The 20,371-nt window shown below is 38.1% G+C and overlaps 1 protein-coding gene across 1 annotated transcript; it reads left to right on the top strand.

The window, feature by feature from the left end:
• Window positions 1-5,600: 5,600 nt before the first annotated feature.
• On the top strand, window positions 5,601-13,007 carry LOC108695877 (extracellular calcium-sensing receptor). The gene is made up of 6 exons (XM_018224829.2): window positions 5,601-5,761; window positions 6,698-6,989; window positions 8,263-9,060; window positions 10,141-10,362; window positions 11,537-11,660; window positions 12,109-13,007. The coding sequence occupies exons 1-6, from the start codon at window positions 5,601-5,603 to the stop codon at window positions 13,005-13,007; spliced, it is 2,496 nt and encodes an 831-aa protein (XP_018080318.1).
• Window positions 13,008-20,371: the final 7,364 nt, after the last annotated feature.

Below are 20,371 nucleotides of genomic sequence, written 5' to 3'. Positions count from 1 at the left end.
GTTGTATAACCAGCCTCAGAACCCTTTGTACACTACGGGGCAGATTTGCATAGGGTCGAATATCGAGGGTTAATTAACCCTCGATATTCGACAGCCGAATGTAAATCCTTCGACTTTGAATATCGAAGTCGAGGGATTTACCGCAAATAGTTCGATCGAACGATTAAATCCTTCGAATCGTTCGATTCGAAGGATTTTAATCCATCGATCGAACGATTTTTCGAAGTATGGGGTCGAAGTTTTTTTAAAGAGACAGACACTATTCGAATGGTCGAATAGTGGAACGATTTTTAGTTTGAATCATTCGATTTGAAGTCGAAGTTGTAGTCGAAGGTCGAAGTAGCCAATTTGATGGTCGAAGTTCGAAGTTTTTTATTCTATTCCTTCACTCGAGCTAAGTAAATGGGCCCCTACATGTTTTGCCACACTGCACTAGCAATCTAATTGGCCAAATAAGCAGGCCTATGATTTGTTGTCAAAAAAGACAGACTGAAGATTGTCGCCTTTGAAAGCCCCTAGGTACATGATTTGTTGCATTTGGTCATACCCTACAGAAAGCTGAAATCTGATTGCAGAGATTTTTGTAGGCAAGGATGTTGAAGTTGCTACCAGTGACTGCTACTCTCCCAGCCAGGTACCAGATGGGCCTTTACTTTAAGAAGCAGGAATGGAATATGTTGATGTAATGAACCAATGCAAACTTTTATTAAGCATATAACATTTCCCAGAGGATCCTCTCCAATCCTCATACACATAGGGGCACATTTACAAAGCTCGAGTGAAGGATTCGAATAAAAAAAACGTTGAATTTCGAAGTGTTTTTTTGGCTACTTCGACCATCGAATGGGCTAGTTCGACCTTCGACTACGACTTCGACTACGAATCGAACGATTCGAACTAAAAATCGTTCGACTATTCGATCGTTCGATAATCGAAGTACTGTCTCTTTAAGAAAAACTTCGACCCCCTAGTTCGGCAGCTAAAAGCTACCAAACTCAATGTTAGCCTATGGGGAAGGTCCCCATAGGCTTGCCTATGTTTTTTTGATCGAAGGATATTCGTTCGATCGTTGTATTAAAATCCTTCGAATCGTTCGGTTCGAAGGATTTAATCGTTCGATCGAACGAATAATCCTTCGATCGTTTGATCGAAGTATTAGCGCTAAATCGTTCGACTTCGATATTCAAAGTCGAACGATTTTAGTTCCTAGTCGAATATCGAGGGTTAATTAACCCTCGATATTCGACCCTTAGTAAATCTGCCCCATAACATTTCTCTTACGAAACCTCCAGTACCATTGTCATGTGGATGGACACTAGCAGATTGTCATTAGCTGTTCCAGGGACTTTTCTCCTTCACTCTATCCATTTCTGTCATGTCCACATACAGTACACAAGTGTCTAAAGACTGTAGCTTCCCTCTAACCTACTCCTTAATGATTTAATTCCCTAACTGATGCAAATTTGCCCAGGAGCTGTAACCCAAATATTCACTACTCAGTGAGACTCAGCTACCCTAGCTTTCTCTCACTTTTACAGCGAGCTATCTCTCACTTTTACAGTGGGCTGGTAACAATCACCTACCTCTCTATCCAACTCTAAAAGAAGTCATCATTGACCTGATTCCAAAGGAAGGAGAGGAAAGTAAATTAAGATGTTTCTTGCAGATGGGGACCTGAGATGTCCAGGGCCATTGCATACAGGATATGATGTTTTCTAAAGCAAAAGTAGTTGGTGATGTCCTTGTGAATAAGAGGATAGTCCCTGAGAATCCCACACGAGGCAGGTATTGAGGTTGTACAAGATCTGAATGGCCAACTGGTCCTAAGTTGTTTTTGACTTAAATGGTGAATTTCTCTACAGTTAAATGGGCAGTATTATATGAATGAAACAATTGTATGCATTTGTTCATTTGTAACATTACAATGTATCTGCATTGTATCTGTATCCCTAATGTGGGCCGAAACTTTGCATGCACAAGTGATGTTTGAATAAAGATTTTCACGCATTTGAAGAAATCGGAGTGCAGATCCATTTTCCACTTTGAATAATCGAGTACCATGCATTACCAGAGTGCCATTCTCAGCCAGGTAAGAAACTTTGAGACTTTGGAACATAGTGATTGTTCCAAGGTTTGCACCCGACATTGAGTGCTTTGAAAAAAACAAGGGGCAAGATGAACTGTGGACAAAAGAATTGATACAGCTGTGATCAAGTGGAGAGATCCCAGTGGAGAGAGAATCAGGAGATGTGATTGCCCTGAGGTTGATCCAGTGACCACTAGTGATGGGCGAATTTATTCGCCAGGCGCGAATTTGCGCGTTTCGCCGCCAGCAAATAAATTCGCGAAACGCCTGCGAAAATTCGCGACAAAAATTCGCCGGCGTCAAAAACGGGCGCCGGCGTCGAAAAAACGGGCGCCGGCGTCAGAAAACGGGCGCCGGCGTCAAAAACGAGACGCCGGCGCAGTTTCACAAATTAGCCCATCACTAGTGACCACTACTGGAATATGTCGCAGAGGTGAAGTGGGATACCTGCCAGGTCTGTCCCCAGGGAGTGTCAGCCTGTGTCTGCTCTAGGTGAGCCTGCCTGCAGATCTTTGTGATCTCTCTATATGCTGTTGCCTCAACTCCTGCGTGAGTACAAACCTGATGTCACTTGCCTCGTGCATAGTTCAATAAACCTTGTTCCTGTTTTATTAAGAACCTCCTGGCGCACAAGTCTTTTGTTATTGCACAGTAGCCTGTGGGAGTTGAAGTTACACTACACCACACCACACCTTTAATCTTCCATTTAGCGAAGGCCCTAACCTGAAGTGTTAGAGTCACGTGTAACCCATGCTCTAGTGCACTAGCTGGTGAATTAACCCTGTATGGCCCAAATAGGTGTTACAGATATAATTACATACTGCTGATCTTAAGTCTTATTGGCAGAGCATAGTAGCGATCTCTTATGGAATTCTGGCTTAAGAATAATGCATTGAGTTAGGCTGGCATGGTCTATTTAAAATGTGAATGTATGCTGTTGCTATTTTACCCCATTTCTGGCTCCTGGTTTTTCATGTAGGTATGTAACATTGAGGTTCAGTGGGATGGCAGAGACTGAAGGGTCAATGGAGGAGTTCCCTTGTCATGTGAGAGTAGGCAACTGTCCTGGATGCAACTACTCTCTGAATGAGCCCTGAGGGTCATGATTTTGTGCCCCTTTGTGTTCTAGCTCTAGAGCAGGGATCCCCAACCTTTTTCACCCGTGAGCCACATTCAAATGTAAAAAGGGTTTGGGAGCAACATAAGCAAGAAAATAGTTCCCAAGGATGCCAACAAAGGGCTGGGATTGGCTATTTGGTGGCCGATATGTGAACTGGCATCCTACAGGAGGCTCTGTTGGGCAACACAACTGGTTTTTGTGCAACCAAAAATTTTCTCCAAGCCTGGAATTCAAAAATAAGCACCTGCTTTGAAGTCACTGAGAGCAACATCCAAGGAGTTGGGGAGCAACATGTTACTCACAAGCTACTGGTTGGTGATCACTTCTCTAGAGTATGGGGAAATACATGAAACCTGTGGTGCATTGTGCCTGTTTTTGCACCTTACAGCTTGAACCCAAAAAGGTGCATTGGCTTATCCTGACACAGTGAGCAAAGTGCAATTTGGAGTACAATCATTTTATTTTTTTCCCTACAATGCAGGATTTTCCGCAGAATTCCAGTGTCAGTTTGGGCACGATGTGGGTGTTAAGCCAGAAATCTGCCTGGCAATTAGTGTTGCCACCTGTCTGGTCTTCACCCGGACAGCCCAGATTTTGAAAGAACTGTCCAGGTGAAGAGTTAATGGCATGGTGATCAGCCACTCGCTGATTGCCACGTCATCAGTCCCGCCCCTGATGTCAGCAGCCCAAATTATATACAGGTATTTGAATAATGAATTTATTATCAACAAGGTTTAATACGTTTAATAAGAAGGAATGGGTTCCCAGTGAGCATTGGGGACTCAGTCTTACCCTTCATCGTAATTCACTCAGGTGGCAGCGATAGTAATACTGTCAAAAGTGAGAGACAGAGACCCCCGGGTAACTTGAAACCGAAATCCACATATTTTATTCAGAGCAGGATCTACTTACAAAACCAGAACAGATTGGTTCACTGGTATTCTGCATATATAGGACCTGACCATTAAAACTGTTGCACGAGCAATAAAAAACCTTCTTTCTACTTCCTGGAGAGTTCCCTCACAGCTGCTGACCTTTTCCCAGGTGGAGAATCAGTCCCTGTGCCATTCCTGAAACGTATTATTCTGTTTTTCCCTAGTGCAGGCCTGCATTTATATGGACCCTGAAGACAAAGATAATTATATGGCTTTTTATAAACATGGATCTCGTACAATTAGCAGTATTATATATCCGAAAATCAATGCACTATAAATACAGAACTATTTTTCTGCTATCACAATTACAGACATTTTAAAACTCTCCTATACAGCATGCAGTTGGTGGCGCTTCTTCGGTAATGTAATACTCATCTTTTACATCTTACTTAATAGAACAGAAATCAGATCTATTATCCAGAAGTCCATTATCCAGGAAGGTCCAAACTATAGGAATGCCATTTCCCATAGATTACTATTTAAGCAGCAGCCTCTTGTTTCTCTTCTGTAATAAGACGGTACCTTGTACTATATGGTAACTGTACTTTTTGGCTGTAAGAACAATATTTTTATATTTTCCTTATTTTATGTAAATGATCTTGTTTTTTTCTTAAATTACTGAAAAATGTATTACATTTACATACATAAGGAAGGAGAGACGCAAGAAGAGGTATCCAAATGAATACTGATAGATCATAGAATGAGAGAGAATATGAAAGCAGAGAAAAACATGGAAACTTTCTTATTTTAAAAAAACTTGTATGAACATTTACGTTAGTATATTAATAGGATGCACAGGAAAAAATTTAGTAAATCACTTAATGTTTTTAAGCTCATTCTTGGATTGTAACTAAATACGGTTTATACTATACTGCTATTTGTTTGCCAAAAAATATGACGAATATATCAAGCTTCCTAATCTATGATATTGTTAACAGCATGTTATGAAAATGATTTCAGTTCAGCCTTTTAAAGAAATAACTATAGGGAGGCTAGAAAAATTGCATTAACAACTTTTGATCCATCGGTATATTATTTAAGGGGTACAATGAGAAATATTACAAACTTTTTTTTTTTTTTTTGAAAATATTTTATTTGATTTTCATGATAAATAAATAATAACAGTATGACAGCAAATTTTATGCAGATGAAAGACAAGTTAGAGCAAACGTTATATAGACATGTGGCTCTTCAAGTCCTGCAGGTCATTATAACACCTCTCCAACTAAAATAGATACTGTGGCATAGTGTGATCAAATCAAAGTTCTCCAAATGCAAAAGCCCATTCTCTGCCAACACTCCATGCCAGTACTCATGTTGTTATTATTTTTGTTTTGCTCTTGTATAATAATGGTGAGCAATTAATTATCACTGTAATGAACTGTACTTCTTGTGCTTACTTTATTGCATTAGATTGCACTCACTGGACTGGCTGCTGATACTGAACTGGGCTATTAACATGAGCGATGGGGATCCAGGCTGCAAGTTGCCATCAGAAAATCTGAAATTTTATGAAAAAGATGGAGACATTATTTTTGGAGCTCTCATCCCTGTGCATCTTGAACCAAGCAACATTAAAACCAATTTCAGCTCAAAGCCCTCAATGGGGAAATGTAACAAGTAAGGCTGTTTTCTGATATTCTCATTTTGGAAATACGGGGTGATATATATATATATACATACAGTAAGGGATGCACAAAATCCAGGATTCGGTTCGGGATTCTGCCTTTTTCAGCAGGATTTGGATTCGGCCGAATCCTTCTGCCTGGCCGAACCGAATCCAATCCTAATTTGCATATGCAAATTAGTTGTGGGGAGGGAAATCGCGTGACTTTTTGTCCCAAAACAAGGAAGTATAAAAATGTTCCCCTTCCCACCTCTAATTTGCATATGCATATTAGGGGTTGGATTTGGTTCAGTATTCGGCTGAATCTTTCACAAAGGATTCGTGGGTTCGGCCAAATCCAAAATAGTGGATTCGGTGCATCCCTACATACAGTTTATCAATTGAAAATACTAGGAGTGAAGGGTTAACAGGGCTTAACTTTTAGTAGTTTAGGGACCTCAGGGTACAGAGCTCTTGCACCATATAATCCATCTAGTAACTGTAACAGCAACATTATAAGCAATCAATTCAGCTATCAACTTTGATAAATGTGTTTATTTATTAAAAACTGTTTTGATTGTGAGCCATCAGTTGCAAAACAGATGAGCTTGCTGAGAATTATGGGATGCCTTTATCCAGAGAGCTCCCAGAAGCTATGGGAAGGCTATCCATTTTAAGTGAATAGTTCAAATTTTTAAAAAGGTTTTTGTAATAATAAAACAGTACCTTGCACTTGTTGCTAACTAAGCAGTGTGAATCCATATTTTTTGGAAAAATAATCCTATTGGGTTTATCTAATGGCTAAATGATCTTTAGCAGGCTTCAGAAATACCTTATCCAAAAAAAACCATATCCCAAGCTTTCCGGATAATGATCCTATAACTGTACAATAAATCTACCCCTTAGATGTCTGACAGCCTAATTTGCACTTGATTTTGTGTTCTTTTTAGGCTATCTGTTTTCTGTTACTTACAAGTACTTGCCATGGTCTTTGCTATTAATGAGATCAATGAGAATCCAGAACTTCTGCCAAATATTACACTGGGTTTTCGGATTTACGACTCTTGCTTTAATGAAATGCAGGCTGTTAATGGAGCACTACAGCTTCTGTCAGGGGCTGAAAAAGCAAATCCAAACTACATTTGTCAGAAAAAATCCAAGATGGTGGGATTAATAGGAGATCTTCAATCTTCCAATTCCGTTGCAGTGGCAAGAATTTTGGGGCTGTATCGTTTTCCTCAGGTAAGTCAAAACCATGTAAAGGGTTTATCAGTATTGTAATATAAGAGTAATGTTGATCAGTTCAGAAAAATGCTCTGTCCAAAGCACTTTCAATGTAAGGACAATGGTAGACTCCAAGGGATTATCATTATGGCTTTAAAAGGGTCACACTGGAAATATATATTTATATACATAAAATGACACCAGGCAGACTGTCCTATTTACGCAGTTGGATCCATTTTGCCAAATCGAATGCATTTGTGCTGGATGCACCACAATTGCATCCAATTCAAAAATCACATTGTGTCCAAAATGATGCATTAATTTATAGGGAAAAAGATGGAGCTTGCTCTTGAAATGCACTTTGTTCACTGTGTCAGGATGTGTGAATGCACCCTATCCTTATTCTTTGAGCTGTCAAAAACTATTTTATACTATGGGCCAAGAACTTACAAGTCTACTCCAAATTAAAGTGGACCTGTCACACAGACACAAAGAGCTGTATAATAAAAGTCCTTTTCAAATTAAACATGAAATCCAATTTCTTTTTTCTATTAAAGCATTCATAGCTGTTGTAAGCGCATTTAAAAATCTTAGCTGTCAATCAAATATTGTCTGCTACTCCTCTATGCCGTGGGCAGGCGGGGCAGACAATTACTTGTACTTTCCATTCAGCACTTCCTAGAGGTTGCTGCTCTCCCCACATTCTGTTAACTGTTTAATGATGTAGCCAGGGCAGGGAATGGACATCAGGTCCCTCATTCTGGTGCACAAACAAGATTCTGAGATGATACAAGGCTTGTCTTAATAACAGTGTCCACAAAATGGCTCCTGCCTGCTTGCTATAATTATGAATTCCCAGACTGAAGGAAACAAGATTCAGATCATTGATATTGTGTATTTAAAGTTTATTTTGCTTGACAAATGTGACAAAATAGGATTTTCAATAATTTTTTGGGGTGATGGGTCCCCTTTAAGTGGAAAAGGGTAGAAATTGTGGGATTTTTTGCATCCTATGTAAAATTTATCATAAAACAAATCTATGGAAAATTCCTACACATTACTTTTTTTTCCACTTAATAAAAACTGCGAGGAAACAATGTTAAATACATTTGCATTAACTAACAACGCAAAAGCTTTTCGCTGGAAATAGAAGTAGAAAAAACATTATTTTTCTTTAACAAATTTGATTCAAGTAACTGTATGAGTTACATCAATGTTACAGTTTTTTTTTTTTGATGAACAATACAAAGGATTTTATTAATATCATTAAAATACACAACTTCTTTTCCAGATAAGTTATGGGTCAGCATTGTCTTATCTAAGTAATAAAATCAACTTCCCTTCCTTTCTGCGCACTATTATAAATGATAAGATAGATTCTTTCTATTTCAAAATGCTGATGATCCATTTTAACTGGACCTGGATAGGAATTCTGGCTGCTGATAATGATTTTGACCTGTATGACAGTGAACTCATGAGAAAAGACATTGAAGCAGCTGGGATTTGTGTGGCCTTTTTTATGCGGATATCTGCCCAACACACCAGAGATCAGACACTCTCTATTCTCCAAATCATCAAGAAATCAACAGCCACAGTTGTGGTACTTTACTGCTCAATGCCAGAACTAATCCCTTTTATTAAAGTAGCGACCAAAGAAAATATAACTGGAAAGGTTTGGGTTGCCAGTGGCAGTGTTAGCACTTCTCCTATATTTTCCTATAAAGAGTTTTGGAGAACATTAAATGGTACTATTGGGCAAAAGTTCCCTTTAACAATAATCCCTGGATTTGGAAAATTTCTTTATAGCATTCATCCATCTTTATATCCAAATGATATTTTCATGAAATCATTTTGGGAAGCAAATTTTGGTTGTTTGTGGCCCAATGAAACGCCAGTCAATGGATCATTCTATTGTACAGGGCAGGAAAATCTTACAACTTTAGAACGCCAAGGTTATAATGAAGCAGCTTCAGTGTTTGCCAGTCTTATCTACAATGCAGTTTATATACTGGCCCATGGTATCAACAATATGATTTCCTGCAGATCTGGATACCCGTGTTTAACCATAAGTAGATTGGACCCATGGAAGGTAAGAAAAAAATATACATTTTCTTGGTTATGTACCAGATATGTAGATTATTTTACCATTTGCTCAAATTTAAAGCAGGAAGGCCATAAAGGAACAATACTGTGAATGAACAGAAAGTGCAGGGGTATATTTCATGGCAATATACTTTAATATATGCACACAGCAAAATATTCAATGTATGATGTCTCTAGTGAGGGTAAATATAGAAAACTATGATCAGATACCTCATATTAATTGGCATAAAACAAGGGGCAGTTTTAACTTTTTTCATCTAGTGTGTCAGTTTTGTCTTTCACAGAGTTATTAAATCCTTAGTGTTCTTATATCCTCAGATCTTTCCACTGGTTTAGCAAAGGACACTTCTTTTGCACATCAGCTCTGGGATAATCCTTGATTCTTCCTTAAAGGAGTTGCAACCCTGATACTTCTTACCAATTATGAAGCTGTTTTGAGGGCAAAATCTCACCTTCCAATGTACTTACTTTTCACATAGGTATTATCATCTTGCATGGGTACTGCAAACAATTTCAACTCCACAAGCACTGTTTCATTGGCCTCACTTTATAGCTCGGACATTTAGATATGAATAAATTTCAATTTAAATGGCACTGATTAATGCACAAATAAGGCTAGTAAATATCCTGCAGGGTTTAATATGAGTGAGGAATGAGCTGAACTTGGCACCATAATGCACTCCCTGATATAGAACTATTGACGTATTTCCCATGGTTACAGTAGCCACAGGCAGGTCTGGACTCTGAGTCAAAATAGGCCCTGGCAACCGCCCAGTCCACCACCAGCCCACTAAATAGTGACTGTCTATGGAATCTTACAGGAGCCTCTCTGGCATTTGCCAAAACTCACAGGTTGCCAGTCTGGACCTGGCCACAGGGAGTGGGTTAAATCAATCATAAGCAAGATGAGCATACACTCGAAAGATCTGAAATCCTTAAATTTTGAGACTGAATCACCAACTTTATATTTAAACAATTATACACATTATTGTACAATAATGGGTCTCCAGATAATAGATCTCATACCTGTATATGTTTTTTACATTTATTTGTTGGTTGTTTTTAGATTTTGCAGTTTGTTAAGGGTGTGAGAATAAGAAACACTGCTGGCCAGGAGTTGTTCTTTGATGAGAATGGGGACCTGAATTCTTACAATGAGTATGTGAATTGGCAAGCTCTTCCCAATGGTGAAACACAATATGTCAATTTTGCAACATTAAAAGAAACTCCTGAGAGTCACATTGTTCTAAGTAACAACACTATATTCTGGAGTGGAGGTTACACAGAGGTATGTGCAAATAATATTTTATTATTCTTTGCAAGAGAATAAACTAGCAGATCTGAAGCGTGCATCAAAATACACTTTGTCATTTTTTGTCATATCAGCCTGTACATTTAGGAAGAGTAGGGCAATGAACAGGGCTGGCAACGAACAGGGCTTTGGGGTAATGAATTACTTAACTGAAGAATAGGCCAACATTATACTAGAAGAATATACTTTACAGCTATGTAAAGGAAAAAGGGACATTTTTATTAAATTAATTTAGGAAGGAAGCATCATTTTATATCCCTGCACCCGCTATTTTATTTGTGTATATCAATATCTTTCTATCTTGTTTTGCTCTTATCTGACAAATTTGTCGCACAAAATGCTATCTTGACTGTATTCACAATTTAGAATACAAACCGGAATATTTCAGATTAATCATATTAAAGAAAACTTGCCAAGATTCTCTAGACGCCAATATGAAGTGATTCTTCAGCATTCAAGTTTATATTTGTTTTTTTTCTAAGAATTTAATGAATTTTACCCTACATAGTCCCCCCCTCTTCTCCCCCCCCCCCCCAGCCTAGCTTTTACCTTCGGAAAATGCAGATTCAGCGAAGCGGAGCCCACGGGCACCATCTTCCGGCTCTTCAGATCTTCAGATCTTCTTCTGGCACTTCAGCAATTGCAGTCAATTTCGGCACATGCGCAGTTGTCAAAAACGTAAAGTCAGCTCCAACTGCGCATGCGCCAATATAGCACTTACTTCCCGAAGAAGACCAAAGAGAAGATGAAGCCTGTGAGCTCCACTGTGTTAAATCTGCAAAGAGAGGTAAGTAAAGAGATAGGGGCATTTACCGAAGGTAACAGCTAGGCTGGGGTGGGAGCAGGGAGGGGGGTCTATGTAGGATTGGGGGTAGGGGTTTTTATAATTAAGGGTTTTGTTCTAAAAAAAAGTGCTAAAAAAAATTAAAACAATATGTAGTAAACATGGACCTAAACATGTTGTGCCAAATTCAGCATTAACTAAATGTCACATATCTGTTAGTTTTGTAACTGATTAATGATCTAAACACCCTGACACAATAGGCATTGGGTTTGTTTTAGTACTACAGAAAGGTATAAGCAAAGCTGGTATTTAACTTAACAATCATCTTAATATAAATGTAATATAATCATGTATATTGTACATTAGGCACCGATGTCCAAATGCAGTGAGAGCTGCCCTCCAGGATACAGAAAGGCCCCACAGAAGGGACAGCCTGTCTGCTGCTTTGACTGTATCTTATGTTCAGAAGATGAGTTTAGCAATGAAACAGGTGATAAAAATGAAGTGCCTTGAACTTATTACTCTTATTTGCAGTGAGATGAAGGGCACCCAATGGAGAAGTTTTTTACTGGAAATGATGACTGGTGGACCTAGCAGAGACTTCAGAGCCTCTTCATTTTATTTAAAAAAGTGGTCTCCCCTGATCCCTCTTTATCATAAACAAACATGAATGAGAGACAAAAGAAATAAACGTTGCTCTCACATCACTTTTGTTTATCAGGACCGTAGGGTTATACAGATACAGAAGGTAGATACTTTGCACCACTATGATATGTTTCAGAAAAAATATATCTACTTTGTACCTCTTATTGTCAAAAGAAGGATGTCTTAACCACAGGAGATGTATTAACCTCCATAGACATATTATGTTATTAAATAGCACTGTAAGTGATATAAAGTGGCCATTGCTCATCTTAAGTTTTTTTTTGTGTTATTAGATTCAACAAGCTGTATGAAATGCCCTGAAGACATGTGGGCAAATGAGAAACATAATGGCTGCTGGATGAGGAACTTGGAATTTCTGTCTTTCAGAGAAACCTTAGGAGGCTCGTTGGCTACTATCTCTGTTCTAGGCTCGCTCCTTTCTCTCAGTATCCTGTTAATTTTCATTAAAAATGCAGAAACACCTGTTGTGAAAGCAAATAACCGGAATCTCAGTTACCTCCTCCTTCTTTCACTTTTTTTCTGCTACCTCTGTGCCTTAATGTTCATTGGTCGTCCCATTACTATAACCTGTATCCTCAGGCAATTTATATTTGGGATCAGTTTTGTCATGAGCATTTCATGTGTCTTGGGAAAGACTATGATGGTGGTGATCGCCTTCAACCTCACCCAGCCAAGGAGCAACAGGAGAATGTGGTTGAATTCTGGAGTAACTAACACCCTGGTGCTTGTGTGCACAGCTATACAAGTGATTATATGTGCTGGGTGGCTTGCACACTCTCCTCCTTTTAAATACACTGACAATAAATCTAAGATGGACACCATCATTATTGAATGCAACAAAGGATCACCAATTGGTTATTCATGCACAATGGGATATATGGGATTTTTAGCTACTTTGTGTTTTGCCATAGCTTATTTATCAAGAAAATTGCCAGGCAGTTTCAATGAGGCCAAACTGATCACCTTTAGTATGTTGATATTTGGAACTGTTTGGATCTCCTTCATCCCAGCCTACCTCAGCACCACAGGGAAGTACATGGTGGCAGTGGAGATATTTGCCATGTTATCTTCAAGCAGTGGATTAGTTGCATGTATATTTATACCTAAGATTAACATTATTATTTTGAGACCAGAGATGAACAAGAAGGACCGAAAAATGTTTATCAAATAAAGCCTACCACATTACTCAGTTATAACATGTTGCCTGAACAGCAGCAATATAATTGACTAAATTCCCATATAATATTCACATGGAACAGTTGCAAAAACCTTAAAATTATGCCTCAATGCCTATGGAGTGCAAAAGGGTTAATTTAATATGAGTAGCTGCAAGTACTGAAAAAATTATCAAAATTGCAATAAGCATTTCCAAATCAAGACCCAGGACAATGGGGAAACATGAGTTAACTTATGCCCCAGTATTTTCTGGCTATTTAGTTTGTTGTTACTTATCTCTTGCAGTTGTCTGGTCTAGGTCTATACAGAATATCATACAAGTAAACAAGATTAAAAATGAAAGACCAAAGAGAAGTCCTTGTTACCAGTTTTGTTATGTTTTGCATTTGTGAAACAGAACAGTGGTTTATTTCTAGCTTCATGTTGCTTGAATGCTAAGGGGGTTATTTATTAAAGTCTGAATGCTAAAAACTTGAAAATATTGAGTTTTTACTATGATAAATACAAGCAAATCGTGGATTCTAGTTTGGTCTGACCTCTTTCATTTTAAAAAAATCAGAAAAATTCAGATTTTGATAAATATGAAAAAGACAGAAACATAATATTTGGAGGCCTTATACTTTCATTGGCTAAAGTATAAAGTTTTAAATCCCAAACATACAAGGTGCTGTTTTATTATTACAGAGAAAAAGGAAATCATTATCTAAAAAATTGATTATTCGGACAAAATAAGAGACAGCCTTCTCGTAATTTGCTTTCTAGATATTTTTTTATTTCTCCAACCTGAAAAATTTATAGCTTTGTAAATTTCATCATCCAAGCAAACAAAAACATTCAAGAAAAACAGACCCAGAAATTGTAGTGAAAAAAAATAAACACTTAGAATAGTTTTTTTTTTAATTTCCCATCTGAATCTGAATGCAACTGAGAAAAACAAATAGATCACATCCCAAAGCAACAGGATGATTATAAAATATGACTCAATAAACACTCATAATATAATAATAATTTTTTTGAAGTACTGTCTCTTTAAAACTTCGACATCGACCATTCGCCATCTAAAAGCTGCCGAAGTGCTGTTTTAGCCTATGGGGGACCTCCTACAACCTGTATAGAGGCAATTGTCTCTTCGTTTGAGAGATCGAAGGTCGAAGTTAAAAAAAACTTTGAATCGAAGTAAGATCATACGATTCGAAGTAGGCCGAATTTGGCCCACTTCAACCCCAAAAAAACTTTGACCTCCATTCGATTGGCCTTTTTGAATTCGAAGTTCGAAGTTTTTTTAACTTCGACTTTCGACCTTTGATAAATATGCCCCCAGTTGTAAGTTTAAGTGTACAGTATATTGATAACCTAAGATGATTCATCCCTGTAAAAGTACATGAAAAAGCTCTGGAATATTCTTTATTGACATTGACAGGGTTATTTACTAAAATCCGAATTTATCTCATTTTGTAAATAAAAAAACCATGACCAAACTCTAATACCAGATTTTACCTTATTTATTATTTAAAAAGCTTGACTTAATTGGTTCAGGTAAAAACTATATAAAATTGAGCGAAAACCAAAATCGTACAATTCAGTTTTTCCCGAATTGCTCGAAAAGGTCGGATTTTTCGGCTAATTTCTAGCGCAGACTACAGAAACTTCAAAATATGATAAGGGGCCTTTGACTTTTAAACAAACTCGCAGGTCTGAGATTTTTGGGTTTGGGCTTTTGCTGCATTGTGCTTTAATAAATCTCGAAAAATTTGAGTTTTAAAAAAAACCCAAAAAATTCTAGTTTTGCCCCAAAAAACCCAACCTGAGTTTAAGTCTTTGGATGTGCACAGTGATTTATTTTGTCTGCCTGTAAGTGTGGTATAAATGCTTTTCCAATCTCTCGAACGCTGGCCAGCAAACCTGTTTTTCTTCCCATTTTTCTTCCTATGCAGACAAAGTAAAAAACTATGCTCTCCACATTTTATCCAGCATTACAAGAATTAAAAATATTACTTACCTAGGGGCAGATTTATCAAGGGTCGCATTTTGAAGATAAAAATACTTCGACATTTGACCTTCGAATTAAAATATTTGGCTATCCTGCGGTTGAAATAATCGAACGTTTCGGAGGATTTCAGCGATCGATCAAACTATTTTTCTTCAACTTCAAAAAACTGCTCTAGAAGGTCCCCATAGGCTAACATAGCACTTCGGCAGGTTTTATTTGGCGAAGTATTGAAGTTTTTTTAAAAAGACAGTATTTTTCAAATGGTCAAATATTCAAACTATTTTACTTCGAATCTAATTTGAAGTCGAAGTCGTAGTATCCTATTCGATGGTCGAAGTATCCAAAAAATTACTTCGAATTTAGATTTTTTTTACTTAGAAAATTCCCTCGAATTCACTTCAACCCTTGATAAATCTACCCCTTAGTGTATCTGTTCCCATTTGGTATAATGTGAGCAAAACCTTAGCACTGGGTATTTGCAGGATGCATGCACTGAGCTTAATTAGCAATTGGTAAAAGCTGCAGCAGGTCACATGTAAACAAACTGTACTTTTCTTATATGATGATAATGTGGTTTTGCCTTTTGTTTTGTGAATAATAAGATTGTAAGCTCCTTTTATGGGAAGATAGAAAGTAAAATGTATATTTATAGAAATTTATTTTTTCTTGTTAATAGTTTCAAGTTTGTTGTAGCTGAATGTACCTTTAAGAGCACGGGCTGCTGGGAAAGGCAGATTTACATACTTAAGTAACATACAAAATTCTGTTTCGAAGAACTCCTGATCTCAGAGCAAGCAGTGTAGGGTGGCTGCCTGGAAAAAGGTAGTTGCAAAGTACTCTGTTTATTTTTGTTATATGGAGTTGGAACAGTGCTTTCTGTGTTAGCTCTGGAAATAAATTTACCTTCCAACAACTGCCGGCTACTGCCGGCTCCTGGTCCTTGATGAATGCAGGAAGAACTCACATCCCAAAAGTGCAAATGCTTATTTTTTTCTAAAAAGCAAATATGTGTTTTTTGTAGAAGAAGTTGGAATGTTGACCTGATATGTGGTGCTAACTAAATGACAGTTAATCTGTTTTTTTAAAGGGTATCTGTTGATTGTTATCTACATGTACTTGCCATGGTCTTTGCGATTAATGAGCAGACTGGGCAAGTCAATCTAAAATGGTTGGTTTCATAGGAGATCTTTTATCCCTTTCCTCTGTAGCGGTTGCAAGAATTCTGGGGCTGTATCGAATTCCTGAGGTATGTAATCTTTTTAAATATAAATAGCAAGTTTGCTCTTTAGTTCCAATATCCATTCCAGCCAATCAACATGCACCATTTACTGGTCAGCTATTAAAAAAAGGCCAAGGCAAAGTGTAAACCTTTTTTACATAATTCTGCTAATAACTTCTGTAAAGTAGCAATGGACCGATCACTAGCCCTCAGGAATATCTCCTCTTCCTTAGACATATCCAATATAAATCACGGCAGTTAATTTTCATTTCTACATTCTGGTGGCTAAAAAAAACTTTAATTTTTGTTCTAATGATTCATTTTCCCAAAAAATATAAACATATGCATAAAGTCTCACCAAATTACGACGTGCATGTTGTATGCAGGATAGAAGAAGTCTTTTTAGTTTTTTGTAGTGCTAACAACTGTTGTTTTTTTTCCAGTCTTAGAGGATGATCAAGTTACATTGATTCTGGATCCCATTCCAACAAAAGTAGATGTGCCACAGGAAACCCAAGAAATGCAGATGCAGCCTGATCAAGAGCAGGAGGAAACAATCAACCATAATGAGACTGATCCTCTTGAAAAATCCTTTCACCACCTCTCATCAAGGACTGCAGAAAACAAAAAAACACTCAACAAATGAAACAAGCCTTGATTCTAATCCATTTGGACTTTATGGAACTAAATCAAAATTTACATGATACAGCACAAGTCTTGTTTCACTTGAAAAGGCAACAAATAGATCTTATTCTCAATCAAAATCGCATTCTTAACAACAGAATCAGCAAATTATGACTCAAAAGCAGGTACTGAAACAGCAGCAACTTGAGCAAGAAAAACATCATTATTTATTGAGGTTAACAAACACATCTGGGGACAACCTGCCATTCTTTCTAACCAAAAATCTTCCATGCTAAATGGGTGTGGCCCTCGAGTTAGGGGGAGGGCTTCAAGGGGCCAAACAAAAATAGTCCAGCTTGATTTGTGATGTATTGGTGCCAGCTACCTGAGCAAATACTCATTATTTTGCATTTTGTCACACACCATTTGAACATTTAAGGAATGGGTGTTCTTATGATTCCTAAACTGTTCGTCATGTCAATCATGACATGTGTGCAGTCTATGGCCCCAGCACATTGGGCATCCCACCAATCTGATAGTTCCCCATCTTAAGATCTTGCCAGGCCTGGTTAGAAAATGGGAAGGATAGATAATGTAACCCTAATTTGGTAACTGTCTCTTTAAAAAGCAATTTACCCTTGGCAATCCAGGGGCCCTGAGTCCCTTTTGCATATGAAAAGTACCGGGAACTGGGAATTACAGCACACACCTCAGGGGGATTCCACTAGGGATAATAAAACATACAGTTTGCAAATGAACAAATATAAACTTTATATAAACTGCAGTAAAACTTGGGCCAACTAATACACCATGCACTCCTACACTGGGGACACGTGGGACACTACCTAAATCACTATTAGGTACTTAACTGTTGCTCAAACACAGTCCTTTTTAATATCAAAGTCCCAATCCTCTGGAAGGGGTTAATAACCACACAGTTCAAATGAAATGTCCCTTCCCCAGAGCTCTTATTCCCCAGGTAGTGCTACCATTTCCCAAAAGTATCTCTCCCTTTGGAAGTTAGCAGCAGCTTCCATGTAGCAGGTAACTACACAAGACTTGTCTTCACTTTGGGGCCCCACGCTTGTATCCGTGCCAGTATCCTCCCTTGGGTGGCTTACTCACCAGGGTGCTCTCAGAGATAATCACACTGGAGATTATAGGCAGCTCTGCAGCAGGATCAATCTCGCCAGTGGCACCTTTCTCCTTCTGTGTCTCTAGCAGCTTGGCAGGGAACAGTCCGTGCTCAATCTGTACCTCCACATATTCCACAGATTTAACAGCTTCTCTGTAGTTGACAGTCTTACAGCTACTCATGCTGGCTCTGCTCAGCTCTCTGGGAGACCCCTTGCATTTGGCTCCAAAGTCAGGCACACCCTCTTTTCCAAGGATGCACTGGGTGACCAGCCAATCGGATCGCTCTCCAGCCTATAACTCGGCTGGATGATGACACATGCAGAAAAACAGGGGAAGGATTCCTCTTGTCCCCTACAATAATGTTGCGCTTGTTTAAGGATAACATCAAACACTTGGGGAATGATTCCAGAAAATGATGGCTTATATTTCTCAAAGTGAAGTCTGACATTGCCAAGGTCCACTAGAGTGAAATTCCACCACTCTGCATTCATTTGTATTTTTAAAAGAGTGTTTATTCAGTGTGTGAAAGTGAGAGTTTACCCTTTGATTAACACTCTTTTAAAAATCCCATTGAAATTGGGAGTGGCAAAATTTCACTGTAGCAGACCTTGCTAATCTCACACTTTACTTTTTCAGAAATAGACCCATAGTAGGCTGGCTGATTGCCATTACTTGAGATATGACATGTTGGGAGCTGCCATTAGCTAGAAAATCTAAGACAAAGAGAAGCTTACACATCACAGCCACAGCATGACTTCTAGCCATCAAAGGTTGAAGGTCTTTGCTTATATGAGCAAATAGCTCCAGAATTGCCTGACGGTTCAAATGAAACATTAGCACAATTTGCTAATGAGACAAATTCTCAACTAATGCCAATCTTTCAGGGAAGATTGGAGCCCTTCCATGTTAAATGTTCGTGGCTCGTCGACTTCTAAAAGGGTTGTCCCTCAAGTTAGGGGGAGGGCTTCATCAAAGGGACCAAAAGATAGTCCTGCTTGATGTGATGTATTGGTGGCATGCATTTCTTGAAAAATGTAAATAAATATTTGAATGTAAAAATGGAATGTTTTGATAAATTGTTTGATTTGTAAATGTTTTTTTGTTAAGGTCAAAACTACCACATGCTACATTGTAATAGAAAAACAAATTTGATCAGGTATTGGGGGTCATTTAAGTAGAAGTTATATTATCAGCAAGTTTCAGGACTATCTAGATATGTTTGGCAGCAATGTCATTTAACTACCCACATGTTTTCCTTACAATCTAATAACATATTTTTATTAAAAAAAACAGACTTACCGCAAAACAAGAATAGATTTTGTATGGAACAAATTACAATTTAAGCTCCTAAGAAAAAAAGTGTGGTTTTGGCATTAATGAAAATCTATTTATACACTGATTGTTTGAAGTGAAGTTGTTGAAATGTAGTGGCCTAGTAGGGAAAAGTGAGGCAATTAGTTCTCTCACACGCCTTCCATCCTCAGTAGCATCTTTGTGGCTATTTGGCATGGAAATTCTGGCATCTGGCTGGTATTTGAACAATGAATTTATTATCAACAAGTTAAGGAATGGGTCACCAGTGAGCATTGGGGACTCAGCTTTACCCTTCATCGTAATTCACTCAGATGGCAGAGATAGTAATATATTTTCAAAAGTGAAAGACAGCGACCCCCAGGTAACTTGAAACCGAAATCCGCCTATTGTATTCAGAGCAAGATCTACTCACAAAACCAGAGCAGACTGGGTCATTGGCATTCTGCATATATATAGGACCTGACCATTACAACTGTTGCATGAGCAAAAAAAACTTCTTTCTACTTCCTGGAGTTCCCTCACAGCTGCTGACCTTTTCCCACCGACTCCCACAGCTTCTGCTGTTTCCCGTAGAGCATATCTGGGAAAGATATTCCTTCTCTCTAGGGTTTCTCCAGTGACTGTGCCATACCTGAAACATATTATTCTGTTTTTCCCTCCTGCAGGCCTGCATTTATATGGACCCTGAGGACAAAGATAATTATATGACTTTTTATTAACCTGGAACTCATACAATTAGCAGTATTATCTATACAAAAATCAATGCACTATAAATACAGAACTATTTTTCTGCTATCGCAATTACAGTCATTTTGAAACTCTCCTATACAGCATGCAGTTGGCGGCACTTCTTGGGTAATTTAATACTGATCTTTTACATCTTACTTAATAGAACAGGAATCAGATCTGTTATCCAGAAGTTCATTATCCAGTAAGGTCCAAACTTTAGGAATGCCATTTCCTATAGATTACTATTAAGCAGCAATTATTGTTTCCCTTCTCTAGTAAGACACTACCTTGTACTTTATATTAACTAAGCTGAATGAATCCATGTTGTTGGCAAACAATTCTACTG

The sequence above is a fragment of the Xenopus laevis genome, chromosome 7L, assembly GCF_017654675.1.
Source record: "Xenopus laevis strain J_2021 chromosome 7L, Xenopus_laevis_v10.1, whole genome shotgun sequence".
In the NCBI taxonomy this organism is placed as follows: domain Eukaryota; kingdom Metazoa; phylum Chordata; class Amphibia; order Anura; family Pipidae; genus Xenopus; species Xenopus laevis.
Note: the sequence above shows the minus strand (reverse complement) of the source record. Positions and strands in the feature narration are given on the sequence as shown.